Source organism: Hyperolius riggenbachi, chromosome 2 (genome assembly GCF_040937935.1).
Source record: "Hyperolius riggenbachi isolate aHypRig1 chromosome 2, aHypRig1.pri, whole genome shotgun sequence".
Taxonomy (NCBI): domain Eukaryota; kingdom Metazoa; phylum Chordata; class Amphibia; order Anura; family Hyperoliidae; genus Hyperolius; species Hyperolius riggenbachi.
The window spans coordinates 47,022,258-47,047,678 of record NC_090647.1 but is presented as its reverse complement, the minus strand read 5'-3'; the positions used below and the strand labels follow the sequence as shown (position 1 = coordinate 47,047,678).

The following is a 25,421-nucleotide window of genomic DNA, read 5'->3' as shown; positions in this document are numbered from 1 at the left end:
GCTCCTTTTCTTGTCACTAATAAAGCTTTCTTTTGGTGCCATTTGATTGCTCCTGCGATTTTTACTTTTTATTATATTCATCAAAAAAGACATGAATTTTGGCAAAAAATTTGATTTTTTTAACTTTCTGTGCTGACATTTTTCAAATAAAGTAAAATTTCTGTATACATGCAGCGCGAAAAATGTGGACAAATGTTTTTGATTAAAAAAAAAACAAAAAACATTCAGTGTATATTTATTGGTTTGGGTAAAAGTTCTAGCGTTTACAAACTATGGTGCAAAAAGTGAATTTTCCCATTTTCAAGCATCTATGACTTTTCTGACCACCTGACATGTTTCATGAGGGGCTAGAATTCCAGGATAGTATAAATACCCCCCAAATGACCCCATTTTGGAAAGAAGACATCCCAAAGTATTCACTGAGAGGCATAGTGAGTTCATAGAAGATATTAATTTTTGTCACAAGTAAGCGGAAAATGACACTGACAAAAAAAAAAAAAAATAAATTTCCATTTCTTCTAACTTGCGACAAAAAAAAATGAAATCTGCCACGGACTCACCATGCCCCTCTCTGAATACCTTGAAGTGTCTACTTTCCAAAATGGGATCATTTGTGGGGTGTGTTTACTGTCCTCGCATTTTGGGGGGTGCTAATTTGTAAGCACCCCTGTAAAGCCTAAAGGTGCTCATTGGACTTTGGGCCCCTTAGCGCAGTTAGGCTGCAAAAAAGTGCCACACATGTGGTATTGCCGTACTCAGGAGAAGTAGTATAATGTGTTTTGGGGTGTATTTTTACACATACCCATGCTGGGTGGGAGAAATATCTCTGTAAATGACAATTGTTTGATTTTTTTTTTATACACAATTGTCCATTTACAGAGATATTTCTCCCACTCAGCATGGGTATGTGTACAAATACACCCCAAAACACATTATACTACTTCTGAGTACGGCGATACCACATGTGGCACTTTTTTGCACCCTAACTGCGCTAAGGGGCCCAAAGTCCAATGAGTACCTTTAGGATTTCACAGGTCATTTTGAGAAATTTCGTTTCAAGACTACTCCTCACAGTTTAGGGCCCCTAAAATGCCAGGACAGTATAGGAACCCCACAAATGACCCCATTTTAGAAAGAAGACACCCGAAGGTATTCCCTTAGTAGTACGGTGAGTTCATAGAAGATTTTATTTTTTGTCACAAGTTAGCGGAAAATGACACTTTGTGAAAACAAACAATAAAAATCAATTTCCGCTAACTTGTGACAAAAAATTATTATTATTATTAATTTATTTATAAAGCGCCAACATATTCCGTGGCGCTGTACAATGTAAGAAAACAAACAAGGGATACATGATACAGACAATGATATACATGAAAATATGAACACTGATACAAGATACAGCACTGCTGATTACAATTTGATTTAACAGGATGACTAAAATGTATAAATGTCTAACAGTGTGCAAGCAATTGAATTAATAACATTCCATGACACAAAAGGGTGAGAGCCCTGCCCTTGCAAGCTTACAATCTAAAGGAAATAAAATCTTCTATGAACTCACCGTACTACTGAATATCTTGGGGTGTCTTCTTTCTAAAATGGGGTCATTTGTGTACTTCCTATACTGTCCTGGCATTTTAGGGGCCCTAAACCGTGAGGAGTAGTCTTGAAACAAAAATGACCTGTGAAATCCTAAAGGTACTCATTGGACTTTGGGCCCCTTAGCGCAGTTAGGGTGCAAAAAAGTGCCACACATGTGGTATCGCCGTACTCTGGAGAAGTGGTACAATGTGTTTTGGGGTGCATTTTTACACATACCCATGCTGGGTGGGAGAAATAACTCTGATTTTTTTTTTTACACACAATTGTCCATTTACAAAAGATTGTCATTTACAGAGGCATTTCTCCCACCTAGCATGGGTATGTGTAAAAATACACCTCAAAACACATTGTACTACTTCTCCCGAGTACGGCGATACCACATGTGTGGCACTTTTTTGCACCCTAACTGCGCTAAAGGGGCCCAAAGTCCAATGAGCACCTTTAGGATTTCACAGGTCATTTTTGTTTCAAGACTACTCCTCACGGTTTAGGGCCCCTAAAATGCCAGGGCAGTATAGGAACCCCACAAATGACCCCATTTTAGAAAGAAGACACCCCAAGGTATTCCGTTAGGAGTATGGTGAGTTCATAGAAGTTTTTATTTTTTTGTCACAAGTTAGCGGAAATTGATTTTAATTGTTTTTTTTTTTTTTACAAAGTGTCATTTTCCGCTAACTTGTGACAAAAAATAAATTCTATGAACTCACCATACTCCTAACGGAATACCTTTGGGTGTCTTCTTTCTAGAATGGGGTCATTTGTGGGGTTCCTATACTGCCCTGGCATTTTAGGGGCCCTAAACCGTGAGGAGTAGTCTTGAAACCAAATGTCGCAAAATGACCTGTGAAATCCTAAAGGTACTCATTGGACTTTGGGCCCCTTAGCGTACTTAGGGTGTAAAAAAGTGCCACACATGTGGTACCGCCGTACTCAGGAGAAGTAGTATAATGTGTTTTGGGGTGTATTTTTACGCATACCCATGCTAAGTGGGAGAAAGATCTCTGTAAATGACAATTGTTTGATTTGTGTGTAAAAAAAAAAAAAAATCAAAAAAAAAAAAATCAAAAAAAAAAAATCAAACAATTGTCATTTACAGAGATCTTTCTCCCACTTAGCATGGGTATGCGTAAAAATACACCCCAAAACACATTATACTACTTTTCCTGAGTACGGCGGTACCACATGTGTGACACTTTTTTGCAGCCTAGGAGCGCTAAGGGGCCCAACGTCCTATTCACAGGTCATTTTGAGGCATTTGTTTTCTAGACTACTCCTCGCGGTTTAGGGCCCCTAAAATGCCAGGGCAGTATAGGAACCCCACAAGTGACCCCATTTTAGAAAGAAGACACCCCAAGGTATTCCGTTAGGAGTATGGTGAGTTCATAGAAGTTTTTATTTTTTGTCACAAGTTAGTGAAAAATGACACTTTGTGAAAAAAAAACCAATAAAAATCAATTTCCGCTAACTTTTGTCAAAAAATAAAAATCTTCTATGAACTCGTCATACACCGAACAGAATACCTTGGGGTGTTTTTTTTTCTAAAATGGGGTTACTTGTGGGGTTCCTATACCGCCCTGGCATTTTACGGGCCCAAAACCGTGAGTAGTCTGGAAACCAAATGTCTCAAAATGACTGTTCAGGGGTATAAGCATCTGCAAATTTTGATGACAGGTGGTCTATGAGGGGGCGAATTTTGTGGAACCGGTCATAAGCAGGGTGGCCTTTTAGATGACAGGTTGTATTGGGCCTGATCTGATGGATAGGAGTGCTAGGGGGGTGACAGGAGGTGATTGATGGGTGTCTCAGGGGGTGGTTAGAGGGGAAAATAGATGCAATCAATGCACTGGGGAGGTGATCGGAAGGGGGTCTGAGGGGGATCTGAGGGTTTGGCCGAGTGATCAGGAGCCCACACGGAGCAAATTAGGGCCTGATCTGATGGGTAGGTGTGCTAGGGGGTGACAGGAGGTGATTGATGGGTGTCTCAAGGTGTGATTAGAGGGGGGAATAGATGCAAGCAATGCACTGGCGAGGTGATCAGGGCTGGGGTCTGAGGGCATTCTGAGGGTGTGGGCGAGTGATTGAGTGCCCTAGGGGCAGATAGGGGTCTAATCTGATAGGTAGCAGTGACAGGGGGTGATTGATGGGTAATTAGTGGGTGTTTAGGGTAGAGAACAGATGTAAACACTGCACTTGGGAGGTGATCGGACGTCGGATCTGCGGGCGATCTATTGGTGTGGGTGGGTGATCAGATTGCCCGCAAGGGGCAGGTTAGGGGCTGATTGATGGGTGGCAGTGACAGGGGGTGACAGGGGGTGATTGATGGGTGATAGGTGATCAGTGGGTTATTACAGGGAAGAACAGATGTAATTAATGCACTGGTGAATTGATAAGGGGGGGTCAGAGGGCAATCTGAGCGTGTGGGCGGGTGATTGGGTGCCCGCAAGGGGCAGATTAGGGTCTGATCTGATAGGTAAAAGTGACAGGTGGTGATAGGGGGTGATTGATGGGTAATTAGTGGGTGTTTAGAGGAGAGAATAGATGTAAACAATACATTTGGAAGGTAATCTGACGGCGGGTTTGCGGGCGATCTAATGGTGTGGGGGGGTGATCAGATTGCCCGCAAGTGGCAGGTTAGGGGCTGATTGATGGGTGGCAGTGACAGGGGGTGATTGATGGGTGATTGACAGGTGATCAGGGGGGATAGATGCATACAGTACATGGGGGGGGGGGGGTGATCAGGAGGGAGCAGGGGGCGGGGGGGGGGGGGGAATAAAAAAAAAATAGCGTTGACAGATAGTGACAGGGAGTGATTGAAGGGTGATTAGGGGGGTGATTGGGTGCAAACAGGGGTCTGGGGGGTGGGCAGGGGGGGGGTCTGATGGGTGCTGTGGGCGATCTGGGGCAGGGGGGGGGGGGAAATCAGTGTGCTTGGTGCAGACTAGGGTGGCTGCAGCCTGCCCTGGTGGTCCCTCGGACACTGGGACCACCAGGGCAGGGGGCAGCGTGTATAATACACTTTGTAAACATTACAAAGTGTATTATACACTTTGTATGCGGCGATCGTCGGGTTAACATCCCGCCGGCGCTTCCGTATGGCCGGCGGGATGTTGCGGCGGGTGAGCGGCGCCAGGCGGAGGATCGCGTCACGGATGACGCGATCGCTCCGCCCATGCCCCTACAAGGATCGCCGCCATTTGTCTATACGGCGGTCCTTGCGGGGTGCACTTCCCGGCCGCCAATTGTATATACGGCGGTCGGGAAGTGGTTAAAGTGAGAGGGATGGGGGGTCCGAAATAATCATTTCCTTTTACACAATACCAGTTGCCTGGCATCCTGCTAATCTTTCATGCATCAACAGTGTCTGAATCACACACCTGAAACAAGCATGGGACAAACCCAGTCAGACTTCAGTCAGCAACATCTGATCTGGGCTTGTTCAGGGTCTATGGCTATCAATAGTATCAGAAGTAAGATCAACAGGACTGTCAGGCAATTGCATTGTTAAAATGGAAATAAATATGCCTGCCTCTATATCCCTCTCACTTCAGGTGTGCTTTAAAGGATACCCGAGGTGACATGTGACATGATGAGATAAACATGTACAGTGCCTAGCGCACACAAATAACTGTGCGGTGTTCCTTTTTTCCTTTCTCTGCCTGAAAGAGTTAAATATCAGGTACGTAAGTGGCTGACTCAGTCCTGACTCAGACAGGAAGTGACTACAGTGTGACCCTAGCATTTTCTGCTAGGAAAGTGTTTTATAGTTGGGATTTCTTATCAGTGATGGTCACACTGTAGTCACTTCCTGTCTGAATCAGGACTGAGTCAGCCACTTACATACCGGATATTTAACTCTTTCAGGCAGAGAAAGGAAAAAAAGGAACACAGCCTAGTTATTTGTGTGCTAGGCACTGTACATACACATGTCTATCTCATGTTACATGTCACTTCGGGCATCCTTTAAAGATCCTGAGCTGACCAGAACAATTTCCTGCTACAAGCTGCAGTGAGGCCCCTCCTCTTTCAGTAGGACAGAACCAGCTGTTCAGCTCGTCTGTACACTAATTAAAAAGGTAACCTGAGAAAGGATGTAAAAAAGAATTGATACCTGTGGCTTCCTCGAGCCCCATGACCACCGTTGCCTCCCCCTGCTGTCATCCCGGGTGGCTCCACTAGTCCGCTATCAGCCCCAGTTATCTTCTTTCAAAAGCATTAGTCGGGCTCTTTTGCGCATGCGCGGCCTGGCTGTGTGCCTGTCCCGTACTGCGCAGGTGCAGAATGCTCCCGGCCATGTGAACACGACAGGCGCACCAGATTCTCTTTAAGGATTAAACCATCAACTGATGTAATCAAGACAGACTGTTTCAGTTAATATTTACCCGTATGTTCGGATGGATTCCATTAATCTGACCGAAATGGATAGCAGTTTTCCTTCTGTTAGTGGGCCAAAACGATTGTTTCTAAATGATCATAACAATTGAACATAAGCAATCGTCCGGGGGATTTTATCATTAATGGGAACTTTAATTTTTGTTCCCCCCTTTTTTAAACAGATTAAAACTAAAGAAAAATGAAATCAGGAAAGTTCTTCAAATAATTCCCTATAGCGGAGGACATTCTTGATCCAGGTTCAGGTACTTTATGTCTTTGGTTTCATCCCTATGAACTGCCACAAATCTGGATACTGGTGAATGGTTAACTGGGTGGTAGGCGGAGTTTCAAAACTTACCAATAATAGAAAGCGCTTTATCCGCCACATTGTATAACGCCCAGAAATTCGGGGCCCAGTAGGCGTGACACAGGCCTCTCTTAAAGGGGAAAAGGCGAGAAAAGACTTGAGGAAGTTGCCCCTGGAAAGAAAAAACGTACACAAGTTATATTGGAGGAGATTCTACAATACAAAGCCATCTATGTAGCTATGAACATTTTACACCTCAGTCTGCAGCCAGTTACGAGTATTAAAAGAAAAAAAACAAACCCACACCTGTTGGTATTCAAAGCTGTGCTTAGAACGGCTATTTTGACTCTTCTCCCAATATTACCAGCTCTGCACAGCTATTAGAAACCAAGAAAAGAAAAGTGGCGCTTGATTCCCTTTAAAGGGGAACTGAAGAGAGAGGTATATGGAGTCTGCCATGTTTATTTCCTTTTAAGCAATACCAGGTGCCTGGAAGCCCTGCTGATCCTCAGCCTCTAATACTATTAGCCATAGCCCCTGAACAAGCATGCAGCAGATGAGGTGGTTGCCTGGCAGCCCTGCTGATCCTCTGCCTTTAATACTATTAGCCATAGCCCCTGAACAAGCATGCAGCAGATCAGGTGTTTCAGACTTTAAAGTCAGATCTGACAAGACTAGCTGCATGCTTGTTTTTGGTGTTATTCAGATACTACTGCAGAGAAATAGACCAGCAGGGCTGCCAGGCAACTAGTATTGATTAAAAGGAAATAAATATGGCAGCCCCTGTATACCTCTTACTTCAGTTCCCCTTTAAGCTAGGGGGCCCACGTCTATCACTAAGTCGGGAGGTAAATTACCTGAGAGATAAGCTAAAGCTGGCCATCTACTGGCCCAATTTGCCGCCGTTTCGAACGCAGATTTGATCACTGGGATCGAATCTGCTGCCAATCGTTCGCGCTAAACGCACCCGCCGATCCGATTTCCTCCCGAAATCGGATCAGTCCATCGATCGCGCCATGCAGGAAATTATCGTCGATCGCCCGCGGGTAGGGAGCGCGTCGCTAGCGGCAGCCGATCCGATACAGGTATACATTACCTGATGCTGGCTGAATTTTGCCCACAGCAGCGCACCCCTTTGTGTATTAGCATGGCTGCACAGTGCAGGTGCAAAGTACAGTCGGCACAGCGGCATGAAGCAGCTTTCCTTTGTGCACAGCCAGCTCTGTTCTATTGTGCAGGCTCAAACGCTAGTGACGCCTGCGCAGTGCGTCCACGGAGATGAAGAGGATCCCGACCATTATCCCCTTTGAATAAGAGCATACGTGTTCTAATGTTATATTGTTCTGGCTGTCCTAGCAGTACGGCTGGGTTCACACATAAAAAGGTGCCCAGTCCTGTCTGTTTTGTGTGTGTTTCTATGGCTGTGTTCACACATAAAAAAGGTGTACATTTCTGGTTCAGTCAGGTAAAACGGATGCAAAACTGACTGCACTGGAAATGTGCAGATTTATATGTGAACCAGGCCTTAGCAAGGATGGTTAATGAGATCCAAATAATTATGAGTTGATGCAGGATTATTCAAATTTATTCAGCTTGAAAATGGACCAATCGAATGCGGCCAAAGAGGAATTCAAGTGGTCCATTTCTCCCATAGGAGTTCAGATTTCATACCAGGTATATGAAGGGTCCAAAAGACACTGTAAACACCAACAGCACAATGACTGCCAAAGCGAGGAACCGCAAAACGCTGAAACTTTTCCATCTCACAGATCCATCTATGGAACAAAACACAAGCAGTTATCTCTGCGCCTAGTTGCACCGCGTATATCTCATTACCATGCATGATTGCAGGACTTCACTAGGGCTGCTCCCACTCTCTGGAACTCGCTCCCACCTTTAATACCTTCAAACAAGCCCTCAAGACTCACCTTTTCATGCTCGCGTACCCCCCCTACATCAGCACCATAATACGCTCTGCTGCGCACCCTCCCAGACGCACCTATTGTCTCTACCCCCACTCTTTAGATTGTAAGCCTCTGGCAGGTCCCTCCGCCCTAGTGTTTCCAGCTTGATTATGGAGTCTTGCTGTCTGCCACCCCTTTTGTGGACTTGAACTATTTTGACCAAAAGAGAAACCAAGCAGCTCGGGGTGACCCAAACCACTAGGAATGTATAGGGGGATATTTTGACCAAAGACACTGAACTACTGTTATCAAAAGACATTTGCATGATCTTGTTTTGTTGTGAGCTCCTCGTATGTACGACCTTGGACATATTGTATCTTTGTTTATCATTTATCTATTGTGCAGCGCCGCGTAATATGTTGGCAATTTATAAATACAATAAATAATAATCTCAATGCTGAACCCTACACAGAACTTGTGTGCCAGAATCAGATCTCAGCCAGGACACCATCTGCATGGAGGTCACATGTTGTGCGCTGTGTGTGTATAGTGTGTGTGTGTGTGGTGTGTGTGGTGTTTGTGTGTGGTGTGTGTGTGTGGTGTGTGTGTGTGGTGTGTGTGTGTGGTGTGTGTGTGTGGGTGGTGTGTGTGTGTGGTGTGTGTGTGTGGGGTGTGTGTGTGGTGTGTGTGTGTGGGGTGTGTGTGTGGGGTGTGTGTGTGGGGTGTGTGTGTGTGTGGGGTGTGTGTGTGGGGTGTGTGTGTGGGGTGTGTGTGTGGTGTGTGTGTGGTGTGTGTGTGTGTGGTGTGTGTGTGTGGTGTGTGTGGTGTGTGGTGTGTGTGGTGTGTGGTGTGTGTGGTGTGTGGTGTGTGTGGTGTGTGGTGTGTGTGTGTGTGTGGGGTGTGTGTGTGTGGGGTGTGTGTGTGGGGTGTGTGTGTGGGGTGTGTGTGTGGGGTGTGTGTGTGTGGTGTGTGTGTGTGTGTGGTGTGTGTGTGTGGTGTGTGTGTGTGGTGTGTGTGTGTGGTGTGTGTGTATGTGTGGTGTGTGTGTATGTGTGGTGTGTGTGTATGTGTGGTGTGTGTGGTGTGTGTGGTGTGGTGTGTGGTGTGTGTGTGGGGGGGGGGGGGGGGAATCTGCTCCAGGCAGGTCTATTGTGAGCCCAGTAAAGGTGCGAACACACCTCTGATAGATGTCACCCCACTCCACATAGCAACAGTCCGTGTCATCAGCTACACAGCTGATTCGTGTCTGTGCAGCCCAGCGATGCCCAAGGGGCCCATTTCCCCAAAAGAGGCCCTATTAGAAAACCATTAATTGGTAGAATAGAATAGTGAGTAAAGTAGAGTTTAACAGGACAAACCTCTATATTTACGGCATTCAACCTTAACTATTAGAAACATTTCAGCTGAGATTTTGATAAAAATATGTGCTCCTGACTTATTCACTTTAAGGGGACACTGGAACAAAAAAAAAAAAAAAAAAAAAAAACACAACAAACTTATGATAGAATTGTATATGTGTAGTATGGATAATGAATAGAACATTAGTAGCAAAGAAAAGTCATATTTTTACTTTCAGTTTTTTCCCCCCAAATAACATTGCATCATTCTCTAATATTTGCAGTTTACACACTACTCAGCATTCTAAATGATTTCACAGAGCAGAGCTAATGACCTTTTCAACTTCTCTATAGTAAAACCTTAAAGATACAGAGGGACAGTTGAGAAAAGCTTCAGAAGACAGAACTGCTCTCTACTTTGCAACTGGCAAAGCTCAGAGAAGCTTTTTTGCATAGATAACAAGTTTCTTAACTCTTCCTGTACTGGAAACAATACCAGAGTCATCTGTGTTGTTAATGTACTATTTCTTAGCTGTACTAAACATACAAATCACATCAGAAGTTTATTTTAACTTCAGATTCTCTATAAATGTGACCACACAAGGTACAATAAAATGATCTGATTTCTGGCTTTTCCATATAAACGATTGGTTGTCCTAAAGAATCGAAAGCTTTTCTTTTTAGTCGAGCAAGAAATCCAACTGGATTTCCCATTTTTATCCTTCATAAGTCGATCAGAAGTGGTGGATTTTTATGATCAATTTTTCTGTAAATTGAATGGTGTGAGGTAGATTGTCATTTTTTTATATATACACTCCCAAGCAATTTTCTAAGTTCTTTCAAATTTTTTTTTTTTTTTTTTTCATAATTTGGTAAAAATTTAACACGTGTGTGGTACATTGGTCAGATTTTTTTAAAATGTTACAATGAATCAGAAAAAAATTAATTTTAAACCTTGAATTTAAAAATTGTATCATGTGTGGATTTCAAGAGATACTTTGTACGTAAAACGACTGGCACTTCTCAGGACGCAGATGTAATCATCATACCGACCTGAATTATTGGCCATAAAGCAGTATGTTCGTAGCAGGTAGATGCCATAGGCTGGGGCGATGTACAGATAGATGTGCTTGAAGTTCAGCAGGACAGCGAACAGGAAGGCGCTCTCCAGGTGTCTGTGCTGTAGGAAGACAGGAGGGAACATATTACAACTTCCAAATGCAGACCACCCGGATGTTGCCTCCACCCCCCATTTAAAATGAGGCTTCTGTCGCTAATAACCTTGTTTCAAAAAAAATCAATCACATGACTTGAAAACAGCCAAGCTGAAAAAGTGATCAGTGTTTATGAGAGGGGCTTCTGCTGCTTGGCTCCGCATTTACTTGCTGTTCAGACAGGATCCTCTAAACCAGGGAAGTCTTTGAATTGGACCTGAACTCAGAACTTCCTCTTTGCTCTAAAAAGGTATGCAACAGCATAACAACCTTCAAAGAAAAAAACATTTCTTTATTACAGCTTATATAAATCCTAAAATAAATCTCCACTGTTTCTACTATTTCAGTCATGTGACACAGGGTGAGATCAAATTACAACTTGTGATTAAATATTTAATTATGTTAGTGGGGCACAGAGGCTGGTTGTGCACACTAACACCAGCCTCAGTTGCCCCATGGTGTGCCTCCAGGACCCCTCTGAGCGCCGCTATACCCCCCGCAGTGCTAGAGACACACAGCGTGTCGCCAGCACAATGTTTACCTATGCCTGTCTGTCCGTTAGCGCCGCTCCCCCGTATCGGCGCTACCCGCCCGCGTCCCTTCCCTCCAATCAGCGGGAGGGAAAGGACACGGGCGGGTAGCGCTGATATGGAGGAGGCGGGGGAGCGGCGCTGACAGGCATAAGTAAACATTGTGCTGGCGACACGCTGCGTGTCGCCAGCACTGCGGGGGGTATAGCCAGGGCTGTGGAGTCGGAGTCGTAGAGTCGGAGTCGTGGAGTCGGGCAATTTTGGGTGCCTGGAGTCGGAGTCGGGAAAAAATGCACCGACTCCGACTCCTAATGAATTTGTAACTGTAATTAAAATAGAAAATATGATAAAATGTTCTATTTCTTAGATAATAGTCATTAAAAATAATGTATATATACAGTATATATACACAGTAATAGCTGTGCTTAGTCCACAAAAATGAAATAAACCAATCAAAATTAGTTACTTGTGCTGCTTCAATAAAGCAGTCCCCATATTTTTAAGGTCAGATATACATATCTGATTGTGACTGTATATATGGTGTGTACACAGGAATCTCTTATATATACTAAATAACATCTATGCTGTAAGAATAAAGCCTGATGTGTAGCTGTGTCACTAATAGAGATGGTCAACGAGATGGAAATAATTCTGCATTGATGCTGATTTATGCAAATGTATGCACTCCCTTTGCTGATGAAATCAAATAATTTGATATGTTAAAATTTGGTTTGGTGACTACAAATTAAAGGGTAACTGAGACGGATGAAAAGTAAAGTTTTATACATACCTGGATCTTCCTCCAGCCCCCTTCAGGCTAATCAGTCCCTCGCTGTCCTCCACCACCCGGATCTTCTGCTATGAGTCCTGGTAATTCAGCGCTGTCCGGTCGCATGCCGCTCCCACAGCCAGGAACATTCTGCACCTGCGCAATAGTGCTGCACAGGTGTAGTATGCTCCTGGCGGCGGAGTGTGTGCATGCGCACTATGCCTGACTGGCTCAAGTACCTGGACTCATAGCAGAAGATCCAGGTGGCGGAGGAGGACAACGAGGGACTGATTATCCTGAAGGCGCCTGGAGGAAGCCCCAGGTATGTATAAAACTTTAATTTCATCTGTCTCAGGTTTACTTTGTTACACAGTAGTACTATACTCTACATATGCACTCCCCACAGAGCTGCAGGGAATCCACTGAGAATGCTGTGCACATTGAACACAGAGGTGTTGTCTGTTTACAATCTCCTCATTCCCCTGCAGAGTACCTGCACATCATTCTTACATGTACCCACACTTACATTGCCTAGGGCCTGATAGATGTTCTTTGTTCCGGTTTGTACCTTTTACAAGTACTCTTACCAAGGACTAGTTTTAGTCTAAAGGGAATAAATATAGTAGTCTACATATCCTTCTCACTTCAGTTGTCTTGTAAAATTCCTAAGCGTTGGCAGTTAAGAGACGAATTTCATGTTACATACTTTTAATCAACAAAATTGTAATATGCAAATTAGAGGAGTCGGAGTCGTGGAGTCGGAGTCGGTGGAATCCTAAACTGAGGAGTCGGAGTCGGTGGATTTTTGGACCGACTCCACAGCCCTGGGTATAGCGGCACGCAGGGGGGGGGGTCCTGGAGGCACACCATGGGGCAACAGAGGCTGGTGTTAGTGTGCACAACCAGCCTCTGTGCCCCACTAGCATAATAAAAGCCCACCTCGGGTTCTCTTTAAACACAAATGAGGGGACATTAGACAGGCTAAACCAGGCATGGGCAAACTTGGCCCTCCAGCTGTTGAGGAACTACAAGTCCCACATTGCATTGCAGGAGTCTGACAGCCACAGTTATGACTCAAAGGCAAATGCATTGTGGGATTTGTAGTTCATTAACCACCCTGGCGTTCTGATTAAATCGCCAGGGTGGCTGCGGGAGGGTTTTTTTTAAATAAAAAAAAAACTATTTCATGCAGCCAACTGAAAGTTGGCTGCATGAAAGCCCACTAGAGGGCGCTCCGGAGGCGATCTTCCGATCGCCTCCGGCGCCCAGAATAAACAAGGAAGGCCGCAATGAGCGGCCTTCCTTGTTTTGCTTATATCGTCGCCATAGCGACGAGCGGAGTGACGTCATCGACGTCAGCCGACGTCGTGACGTCAGCCGCCTCCGATCCAGCCCTTAGCGCTGGCCGGAACTTTTTGTTCCGGCTGCGCAGGGCTCAGGCGGCTAGGGGGGCCCTCTTTCGCCGCTGCTCGCGGCGAATCGCCGCAGAGCGGCGGCGATCAGGCAGCACACGCGGCTGGCAAAGTGCCGGCTGCGTGTGCTGCTTTTTATTTCATCAAAATCGGCCCAGCAGGGCCTGAGCGGCAGCCGCTGGCGGTGTTGGACGAGCTGAGCTCGTCCAGACCGCTCAGCTGGTTAACAGCTGGAGGGCCAAGTTAGCCCATGCCTGGGCTAAACTCTAAATACATACAGGGTACATTTCTCTATGCTTTCCTCGTGTCCTGTGCAAGAGTTCAGGTCTACTTTAAAGTCCGGCCTGAGGTCCAAATGCGGCCCACAAAGCCTTTTCCAGTGGCTCCCAAAGCTCCTGTGAGATTTCCTTTGCCTGCAGTCCGTTGTTGTGGCCCCGTATGCACCAATGTTTAGGGCCAACCTGTGTCGCCGCTCTGCTTCCCCTTCCGCTCTCCTACAGTCCTATAGGGATTAGTATAGAACTACAAGAAATGGCCGCCAGAGTGTGTCATTTTTTCTAGTCCTATTGTGATCACTACGGGGCAACGAAAAATGGCCACAGAAGTCCCGGTAAAGGGGTAGGACCAGCAGCAGCCACTGCACAGTGAAGGGGACATGTTGACAGCACACGTGGTATATGGTTTCTTTGCCCCCAAAAAAGTTTTATTTGACAAAACTACAATAGACATACTGTACTTAGGGGCAATCAGAACAAATTGTGTTTACTTTTCCTAGTGCATCCCCCAAGCAATCTCAAGATCAGTGAAATGGCCCTTGGTTCAAAAACTTTGGCTACCCGTGCGCTAAACGTATTTAACAAAATTAAGTTAAATGTTTCTTGTGGCTGCGTTCCCATCCATATAAGAGCAGGACTGTACTGCACATGCAACTATGGTCCGCTCCTTCACAGTAGCATGAAGCCACTTGTGCACAACCTTTATCTCATGAGCGGCTTCGTGCTACTGCAGAATTTACTTGCACACCTGCTATAAGGCTGCATTTGTTCAAGGATGGGAGCTGGGTCATGAAGAGGAAAAGAGTTTTGGGCAGCAGTGGAAGGGGGGGGGGGGGGGGTCGGAAGAGGATCGGGGTTCTAGAGGCTTACTACTACTTAAGTATCTGTTTTTCAAATTCTGTCCCTACAGGTCTACTTTAATATAAAGAAGCACCGCATAAGCTGCCCAGGCGAGTTGATGTTATCACACAGACTGAATGTAGGCAGAGGAGGACTCAGCAAGACCAGCATCCCCCAGGCCAGTCTACAGACACATAGCTCAGCTTACCTGAAACATGCGGGCAATGGACAGCAGCAGGATGCCCGACAGGAAGCCATTGTACTGAAAGTGAACGTCTACAAAGCATTTAAGGAAAACCGAACCAGCTGTGCACAAAACATAACTGATGATGAACAACAAGGGTTAAAAACTCCTAGCAGAATGCAGTAAACTGCTGTACCATATATACACTCGCATATAAGCCGACCCACATAAGCCGAGGTACCAACATTTCCCTCAGAAACCAGGAAAAAGTGATTGACTCTCATATAAGCCCCCTCCCCAGTATAGCTCCCTCCATAGTAGCCAAATGTGCCTCCAGTACAATTCATACCCTTTACCCATAGCCAGATGTGCCCCATGGATGTTACAGCTGTGTCTCCAAGACACCACTAGATGACGTCCTAGATATGAGACACGGCTATTGCCACACAGGAAGAATCCTCGATCATTAAACAGCTGACAATGCTGCTTGCACACTCCACAAGCCAGGGGACACAGGTAGACTTGAGCAGCGCACTCTGTACACCATGTTGTAGTGGATGGGGGGCACGGACACAGCAGGGAGCCAGCTGGCAAGAGATCACTAGTGTACGATCCTTATGCTCCAATGTCAGTAACAAAACCACCTCCACCCTCTATTCTGCTCCACTGACTCGCATATAGGCCAAGGGGGTAACTTTTAAGCAGATTTTTGTGCTTAAAAATGAGGCTTATATGTGAGTATATAAGGTAACCAACATTTCACTGACCAAAATGAGATCTGTTGGCAGACCTGAAGTCAGAACTTCCTCTTTGCTCTAAAAGATCAGCGACATTCCTTTGCTACAGCTGATACAAACCCTGCAATACATCTGCAGTATGTCTACTTCCTGCTTTCATGAAAGCAGACATATGGTTAACATCCTGTATTTACAAATTAGCTGCTCTGCAGAGGCAGCCAGCTGAGAGGTCAAATTACACTTGTGCTTAGTCACAGATGAGGGGGAATTAGACAGGCTAAACTCACTAAATACATACAGGGTCCATTTCTCTCAGTTTTCCTTCTGTCCTGTGCAGGTCCTCTTTAAAGCACACCTGAACTGAAAGGTATATGGAAGCTGCCATATGCATTTCCTTTTTAACAATGCACATTAGCTGGCAATCCTGATGATCCTCTGCCTTAAACACTTTGAGGCTCCTTCACTTCATTCTACACCGCACCGGTCCCGAAAGGACACACATTAGCGCTACAACCATACAGTGAGGCATACTTTACCACAGCTTTTGCATTGCCACGGCGGGCCCTGCTATACCGCAAGCAATGTGATACCCCATAGAGCTAAAGGGGCCCATACACTGGTCGATTTTAACCATCGATCGATTCTATAGAATCGATCAGTAATTGATTCTATCATATTCCCCATTCGATCGATTTGTGGCTGATTTCGATCTGACAGGATGGAAGATCTAGGTCGATCTTCTGCTGGCAGCAGATCGATGGCCCATAGAGTTGCATTGCATCTATTGGTTCAATAATGCATTTAGAACGATTTTCAATAGATTTCATTCTGAAATCTATTGAAAATCTGTTCCTAGTGTGTGGCACACATCAGATAGATTCCTGTCAGATTTGACTTGACAGGCATCTGACAGAAATATATCTGATGGTCGATCTGCTGTAAATCTATAAGTGTATGGCCAACTTAACCCTGATTCTGTAACTGAATGCTGTGTTTTTGTGAAAAAAAAAAAAAAAAAAAAAGCGCACAGCAAGTGTGAAAGGGCCCTTATCTAAAGGCAAAGCATGCAGATCAGATGTTTCTGACTTAAATCTGACTGGATTAGCTGCATGCTTGGTTCTTGCGTGCGAGCCAGACACTACTGCAGCCAAATAGATCAGCAGGACAGCCAGGCAACTGGTATTGTTTAACCAAAAATAAATAAATAAATACGGTAGCCACCATATCCCTCTCACTTCAGGCTTGCTTTAAAGTGAATGTTAAGCGGGAAAAAAAAAAAAAAAAAACCCCAGATACTTACCTATGGAGAGGACAGTTTTGGGTTCTATAGAGCATTCCCATTCCTCTCCCAGTCTCCTCGTTCCAGCGCTGGCTCCTCCAGTAGCAGTATTTAACCTCCTTAGCGGTAATCCCGAGTCAGGCTCGGGCCGTAAATCCACAGCTCAGAGCGGTAACCCCAAGTTGGATCCATGGGAGGAGAGTAATGTGCAGGGCAGTTGCAGATCTATCTACTTTACATGAAATTTGAATGCAAGGAGACAGGATTTCCATCTCATTGATAAGTCCCCTGGTGCTGTGCCAAATGTGAAAAAGGATACGATCTACAATGAGCAACCCGAAGTTCCAGAGCAGGAGGACGGCGAGGATGAACGCCGGCTTGTCTATGAGGGTTCTGCGGTCCATCTTACGGTCCACAATGTGGCAGCACCTGGAGCAGAACATCACAAGAGGTCACAATCATTCAGCAGAGACAATGAACCAGTAAAAAACAAAAACTTAAAAAGTAGATTTACAAATAAAATAAAAAACAGTGGGGTATCTAAAAAAGTCATTTTTAGGAGAAGGATGCAAGTCGGCCTTTGTGTACAAGTCATGCAAACTACATAGCTCCAGAGCATGCGCATGTGTGAAAAGTCACTTAGGTTTGCAGCTTTGGAACCACATAATCATTTAGAATATCGGTGTACAAGAACAAGGTCGTTCAAAGTACTTGTCATTTCTTTCTGCCATTGTCTGAGTGACGTCACTCATTTGTGTGCGCAGAGTTCACCTTTAGGGTAACGCAATGGAATTCTTTTTCAAGGACAAGAGATAAGTTGGATGTACTCACTCTTTGACAGCGTAGAAGTAGAGAAGGTCGGTGAGGATTACAGAGAATCTTTGGAACAAGATTGTTTGCTGGCTGGAATAGTCCAAATTCTCCACTACAAGCATTTTTGGATCGAAAAAGAGCGCCACGTAGGACAGAGCGTACTCAAGCCAGGCGAAGAAAGGAGGGTAGTCTAGAGTCCACTCCGAGGTCTCCTGCAAATCACCAGAATTATTCCATGAGCCAACATAAATGATACTTGGCGTGTAAGACAACCTTACATGGAACTATCAGTTTAGAGCGGATTCTGGTCATTGTATCCTCTTTTACAACTTTCAGAAAATAAACACAATCCCTAGATTTTCCTCCCCAACATTTTTATTTTTCATTAAATCTCTAGATTTTGGAGGATTATATGTATTTTGAAAGAAATGCTACCCAGTTATGTTTATTTTGGGGAAAATTCTGCCACATTATGTGTATTTAGGGAGGAAATGCTGCACTATGGTTATCATTCATAAAGGAGCTGTCAGTAAGGGGAATCAACGCGGGAAAACACCGCTGCCGGTATTTTAGACTTCTGGGTGGGCATTCATAAAAATGTATCCATGTGCGGAAGCAGTGCTGAGATTCCCCGAACTAGGCTGGCGGTAGGCTTGCGGAGACACGAAGCTGCCGAGTTGATACATTTCTCTGTGTTCCGCTCTACTGCAGCTGCCTGGGGGGTCTCTGTGTCTCCATTCACTTACATTGTTATCGCTACATCAGAGTGAGCGGTACTTCCCGACGTCACACCGCTTGCGGTGATCTTCATGAACTAACATTTTGCTACATTTGTTCCCATAATCACCGCACAAGGCGGTGATTTATCACTCTGCTCGGTAGTGTCATTTTTTCATGCGGAAAGAGCCTTTATGAATGCTGACCTTGCCGAGTGTTCGGTAAAGTCAGCTGTCTTAAGCATTTCCGCATGCGGAAATGCTTTATGAATGATACCCATTATGTGTATTTTGGAGGAAATGCTACCGCATTTGTATGTATTTTTGGTGGACAAATTCTGCCACATTAAGTGTATTTGGGGTAAACACTGCCGCATTATGTATCTTGCTATATGTGGGGGTCTGCCTGCTGTCCCTGGGCCTGTGCTTAGTGCCAAATAGGTCTGGCTACTGCCATTTGCGGGTCGGTGGGGAACGTTATCTAATTACCTAACTGCATTTTGGGAGAAAATTCTGGACCACTGTCTATGTGTTACACTGTTACCTTAGTTAGCTCCACCCACATCCTGTCAAGGCCACACCCATTTTTTGTCATTACTATTTTGGTTTGGCCTCTTGGTCAAACTTGAGAACCCCATGTCAATGGCCCTCGGGTCCAAAAAGTTTGCCCACTCCTGGACTAAACTGTGCCTGTTACGCTCAACTGCAGGGTTTCTATAGCTTCCGATGACACTCACCTCATAGTACCAGTAGGCTATGGGCCGACTGTGGGTGATGGCCAGCCAGTTTCGGTGTACTTCAAAGTCTGTGGAATGGCTGCGGATGAACATGAAGATCAGAGATGTCAGCATAGGAACATATTATACACCTTACTGCTGGCCAAATATTCTACACATTGTACTGCAAACCAACTACAGCTAAAGCTTTACTTCTGCTTATGAATAAAGCAGGGAGGGGTCAGAACTTGCAACTTGTGGAGGCAACATTTCCTGGTTTCCTGCCCCAGTGACAAACGATAACCAACCAAGCCGTAAGTGGGGTAAATCTCCCCAGCAGGAATACAGCAACTGAAAAAAATATCCCTCTTATTGGCGGAGGCCAAACTAAAAAAGGCCAACTAGATTATAGGGGGGCTGGAAGCAGCTCCATGTATGGCTAAATCTTTGAGCAGAGGGCAGACACAACGATGAAAAACAGGCTCTATCCCCATTTCTGTACTATCCAAAAGTAAAAACATTTATTCTTGCTACTGTGCTTTACCACAAGCATGTCTTGCAAATAAACAGTATGTACTTTAGATTTTGCTTAAAAAACAAAAACAAAACTGAACTGTCACAGCCTGAAATCTCAAGTGCAAACAGGTGTCGGCCTTTTGTTTACTGATCTCCCCCTGTACTCTACAAACATCAGAAACTGCTGCTTGACTGAGAAACTAGCAGCATGTCCGTACAGCCCTCCCTCAGCTGACATCATAAATTATCAGGAATGATTGCTTCCGGCCATAATCATGGAATGTGTGTACCTTGGTTTTAGAAAAGAAAATCAAAAGATCAACATGACGGACCCTAAAGGTGCCCATACACTCGTCAGATTGGCAGCAGATAGATAAGAAATGCATCTGATGATCTATCTGATGCGTTTTTAGAACATTTTTTACCAGGATAGAATTCCAATAGATTTCAGTTTGAAATCTATTGAAATTCGATCTGATGGCATTTTTTTGCCATCAGATTTCCATTAAGGCCAATGCAAACTGATAAGCAATCTCATCAGATCGACCTAAATTTTCCACCCTGCAAGTTCGATGGAAATCCATCGAAATCGATCGAAATCGGCCGTCGATCGGTCAATTGGCCAACCGATTTGCAATCGATCTATCGATCGATCGGGATCGATCGGTCGGCCAGAAAATCGGCTGAGTGTATGGGCTGCTTTAAACAGCAGCAGATAAAAAAATAAAAAAAAATAATAATCTTCCCTGCTTATTTCCAACAATTCCAAAAGCGCTAGGTTAATAAAAAAGTCAACAGAGGTGATCCCACAGTAACAATAATAAAAAAAAAAAAAAAAAAAAAAAAAAAAAAAAAAAAAAAAAAAAAAAAAATCGCTTTACAGTACAGCGTTTCTACTACCCAATACCACTTGCTGTACGCATAAAGCTTTGCACTAATGGAAATCACTAGCACTTAAAGAGACACTGAAGCGAAAAAAAAATGATGATATTATGATTTGTATGTGTACTACAGCTAAGAAAAAAAACATTAAGGTCAGATACATCAGTCTAATTGTTTCCAGTGCAATAAGAGTTGAGAAACTCCAGTTATCTCTATGCAAAAAAGCTATTAAGCTCTCCAACCAACTTGGTCCTGGAGAGGGCTGTTATCTGACTTTTATTATCTCAACTGTAATTAAACTGTTTACTTTTGCCTCTAGCAGAGGAGAGTTTATTACATCACAGACTGCTCTGAAAGACTCATTTTGAATGCTGAGTGTTGTGTAATCTGGACATATTATAGAGTGATGCAATGTTAGAAAAAACACTATATACCTGAAAAGAAAAATATGAGAATATTTTCTTTGCTGCTAATCTTCTAGTAATTATTCATAGTACACAACCAATTCATTATATCATATATTTTTTTTCGCTTCAGTGTCTCTTTAAAGGGGTTCTGTGGATCTTAAGAAAAACAGACACTTACCTTGGGCTTCTATCGACCCCCTGCAGCTGTCATGTCCCACGCCATCCTCCTACGATCCTCAGTTCCCCACCGCCGTACCAATTATTCGCCTGATGCTAATGCGGCTGTACATCTCCGGGAACTTACTGCGCAGGCACATTACGAGAAAACTACTCCCGGAGGTGGTAAAATTTGTCAGCTATTGGCCAATCAAAATTGAATGTGTGTAGCAGGTTTAAAGGATATCCGAGTTGAAAAAAAAAAGTTAAAGAGACTCTGTAACGTCAAAAAGATCCCCTGGGGGGTACTCACCTCGGGTGGGGAAAGCCTCCGGATCCTAATGAGGCTTCCCACGCCGTCCTCTGTCCCACGGGGGTCTCGCTGCAGCCCTCCGAACAGCGGGCGACAGAGCCAACTGTCAGTTCAATATTTATCTTTGCAGATGGTTGGAAAAGTGTACAGCGCTCACTCTGTGCACTAAAACGCAGGAGTTATACCGTAGAACCTACATCAATTGCTATACCACAAACTAGCATAAACACAGACTAAAGTGTGCCAAAAAGTCTATGTGACTTGGAGAACAGTTCAATAGGCAATAGACCATCAAAGTCCACTCCACAGGATCGGTGTAATGTGCTACCACCAGGGTATATGTTTCTAGGCACCTCCGCAGTAATTAGTATACAGTAATACTCTCACCGATGTTTAGGGGCTGGTACCAAAGATGCCAGCAATCTCGCTTTTTATATATCTCCCCGCTGTTTCGACGACCTTCTTCCTGTAGATTACTCAGAGAAACAAGGGGGGGTACATAGCGTAAACCAGTTTGGATACCAGTATATCAGCAGACCCTCCACCAGTGCTGTAAAGCCAGTGCTGTTAAACATTCATATGGCACCCTTTGAGGTTTTGATGTATCCACATGCAGCCCGTGACACCACAGAGACTCAAAATGCGCACACCAGATTCCTATGCTGACCCTTTATAGACCAGCTGAAGCGCTTGTGATGCCGGCTGCTGCTTTGTTTACCCTCGTGCCGTGGTTGTATTCCTTAAGAGACTCAGAAAAGAAAGCTCCCATAGCATAATTCCATTTAATATACTTGTAGACACATAAAAGTTACACTCACATTTGTAAAAACGATATGCGCATATCATAAAAGACTCCTCATCTGTTGCTGTACATCCGCGTCTCTGCCGCCGTTCCGCCTGAGGCGTGGCCTCAGGCGGAACAGCGGCAGAGACGCGGATGTACAGCAACAGATGAGGAGTCTTTTATGATATGCGCATATCGTTTTTACAAATGTGAGTGTAACTTTTATGTGTCTACAAGTATATTAAATGGAATTATGCTATGGGAGCTTTCGTTTCTGAGTCTCTTAAGGAATACAACCACGGCACGAGGGTAAACAAAGCAGCAGCCGGCATCACAAGCGCTTCAGCATAGGAATCTGGTGAGCGCATTTTGAGTCTCTGTGGTGTCACGGGCTGCATGTGGATACATCAAAACCTCAAAGGGTGCCATATGAATGTTTAACAGCACTGGCTTTACAGCACTGGTGGAGGGTCTGCTGATATACTGGTATCCAAACTGGTTTACGCTATGCACCCCCCCCTTGTTTCTCTGAGTAATCTACAGGAAGAAGGTCGTCGAAACAGCAGGGAGATATATAAAAAGCGAGATTGCTGGCATCTTTGGTATCAGCCCCTAAACATCGGTGAGAGTATTACTGTATACTAATTACTGCGGAGGTGCCTAGAAACATATACCCTGGTGGTAGCACATTACACCGATCCTGTGGAGTGGACTTTGATGGTCTATTGCCTATTGAACTGTTCTCCAAGTCACATAGACTTTTTGGCACACTTTAGTCTGTGTTTATGCTAGTTTGTGGTATAGCAATTGATGTAGGTTCTACGGTATAACTCCTGCGTTTTAGTGCACAGAGTGAGCGCTGTACACTTTTCCAACCATTTGTTTTAGGGAGGTGATACCCCCCACGTGTGTAGCGATCCTCTGGGGTACTGTCTGGCTTTTAATTAATACAAATCATACAGTTTAAAGAGGTAAAGGGGAGGGAGGAGCGCCCAGACCACATAGTTCTTTATTTATCTTTGCAGGCTCCAGCGGGGGCGCTGTAGCTGCTCTCGGCTCCGAACTACACGGAAATACCCGATCTCAGTCAGGTCCGCTCTACTGTGCAGGTGCCGGAAACTTGCACCTGCGCAGTAGAGCAGACCCGACGGCGATTGGGTATTTCCGTGTAGTTCGGAGCCAACAGCCGTCAGAGCGCCTGCGCAGGAGCCAGGAAGGTAAATATTGACGTCATTATTCTCGGAGGGCTGCAGCGAGACCCCTGAGGGACGGAGGACGGCGTGGGAAGCCTCATTAGGATCCGGAGGCTTCCCCCACCCGAGGTGAGTACCCCCCAGGGGATCTTTTGATGTTACAGATCCTCTTTAAGCTTTACTTACCTAGGGCAGTGATTGCTAATCTTGGCACCAGCTGTGACAAAACTACAAATTCCATCATGCCTCTGCCTCCCCGAGTTATGCTTAGAGCTGTCAGAGTTTTGCAATGCCTCATGGGACTTTTAGTTCCACCACAGCTGGAGTGCCAAGGTTAGCCATCACTGACCTAGGGCTTCTTCCAGCCCGTCTGGTCCATCATTGCCGTTGTCTTGCCCTCCAAAGTGCCTCTGTCCCCTCCGTAAGATTGCTGACCACATCTGTGGTCGCGGGCTTCTGTGCATGCGATCCTCTTGTGCTCCTGTAGTCAGAAGCATTCTGCATTTGTGCAGGACGCTAGTGTATAAATGTACCCCCGAGTGTGTAGCCCACCGCCCATCTGTCTTCCTAACCCCCCACTCTTCCATTAACGATATACATGCCACTAGCTTCTATACACTAGGGGGCAGAGCCGGGGGTTTCAAGATCTGTTACCTGCCCATAAACCAGCGATCCCCGATCGAATTCAGCATGAAATCTCTTGGGAGGTGGCCTTGTGATGCCACCTCCACCATCCCCCCTAATGTAAAATGTGCCTCGTGTAGTATACTTTACCTGTAAGTGTCCGCTGCTGGCTCAGGACTCCGTTTACATATGCACGCCCCACGACGGCAGCCATGTGCATGTGGACAAAGCATGGAGCCAGCAGCGGACACCAACAGGTAAAGTATACTGCACAGGGCACATTTTACACTGGGGTGGGAGAACTACATTGGTAGGGGGAGTCTGCGCCCAGGATTCTGTCGCTCACCCCGATATCACAAACCATTACCGCTGTGCACCCAATCGGGCATGTCAGCCCTAAATCTTGCACCATGTCTGATTAATACATGCAACCAATTACATGCCAATATTGCTCGCCCTCACCACCATGCAACCGGTCAACTACAATGGCAAGACAGCATGCATACCAGATTGGCCCAAAATCGGTCTCATTGTCAATCGGGCATGCTCTTGCTATCACCGATTTCCAACCAATTCAATTAATTATCAAATTGGATCGTTAGCCAGCCACCAAGTCAAGAGATGTATGGCCACCTTTGCAGAGCCACAGTAGCTCCCTAACATGCATGCAACAAAGCTGCTGTTTGCTATGGATCATTGGAGCTGCTGTCTGCATTGCACGCTGGGAGCTGTAGTCCCACACTAGCACCCCCCGCAGCAGCTGTCATTCATTCATCTCTGGCTCTGCCTGCTAGCAGCCTGGCACATGGCTCAGTGCGGGTGGAGAAAGGCTTCCTGGCTCTTACTATGCCGGTATCAGCAGAACCTTCATGAACGTGACCCCCAGCGCCAGCGAGTAAAACCAGCTCCTAGCCCCGGCCAGCGGGGGACCGCTCTCCACGGTGGGATCTCTGGAGGCCGCCATCTTGCTACACCCAGAACACTTCCGGGCAGCAGCTGTCACAAAAGACGTGTCTGTGGGCGTGGCCTCGGGACCAGACGTCCTATCGCTGGAGTTGCGTGCGGCGGTCTGCGTGTCACGTGACCACGAGCCCAGGCGGCGCCAATTACAGCTCAGCACGTGCTAATTTTTCTTGTGAGTTGGAAGATTTCCTGTATGGCAGTGTGACGGTCCAGGACTTCAGGAGAAAGGAGAGAGTTATTGTTGAGCTGAAATGATTGACCTCCTCAGTGTAGACAGCTGCTTTTCCACTGTTCCAGTGAGGTTTGGATAAAAGGAACAACTTGGCAGAAAAAGCTGTTCTCTTTCATGTTGTGTGATGAATTCATGGTGCCTGTGTACTTTCAAAGAAACAGCCCGGGGTCACCCAGCAGGGGAGATCACATAGCTCCCAACCATCCTTTTTTTGGAGGGACAGTCCCTCTTTAGGAACCCAATACCTCTGTCCCTATTTTTTTCTCATTTGTCCCTCTTTCAGGACTTATGTAACCCTATGTAAATATTTCTATTTTTCTACTGATTTTTTTATTGACTCTA

General features: G+C 45.3%; 1 protein-coding gene across 1 annotated transcript in view; it reads right to left on the bottom strand.

Moving 5' to 3' along the window:
• ALG8 (ALG8 alpha-1,3-glucosyltransferase) overlaps window positions 1-24,895 on the bottom strand; it is a 32,951-nt gene extending 8,056 nt beyond the window's left edge. The window contains exons 1-8 of the mRNA XM_068264805.1: window positions 24,730-24,895; window positions 19,031-19,109; window positions 17,596-17,789; window positions 17,084-17,193; window positions 14,773-14,840; window positions 10,578-10,704; window positions 7,955-8,058; window positions 6,335-6,455 (exon numbers count right to left, since the gene is read on the bottom strand). Of these exons, the coding sequence (XP_068120906.1) occupies window positions 6,335-6,455; window positions 7,955-8,058; window positions 10,578-10,704; window positions 14,773-14,840; window positions 17,084-17,193; window positions 17,596-17,789; window positions 19,031-19,109; window positions 24,730-24,848 (922 nt within the window). The 5' untranslated portion in view covers window positions 24,849-24,895. The remainder of the gene's footprint in view (window positions 1-6,334; window positions 6,456-7,954; window positions 8,059-10,577; window positions 10,705-14,772; window positions 14,841-17,083; window positions 17,194-17,595; window positions 17,790-19,030; window positions 19,110-24,729) is intronic.
• Between the last annotated feature and the right edge of the window lie 526 nt (window positions 24,896-25,421).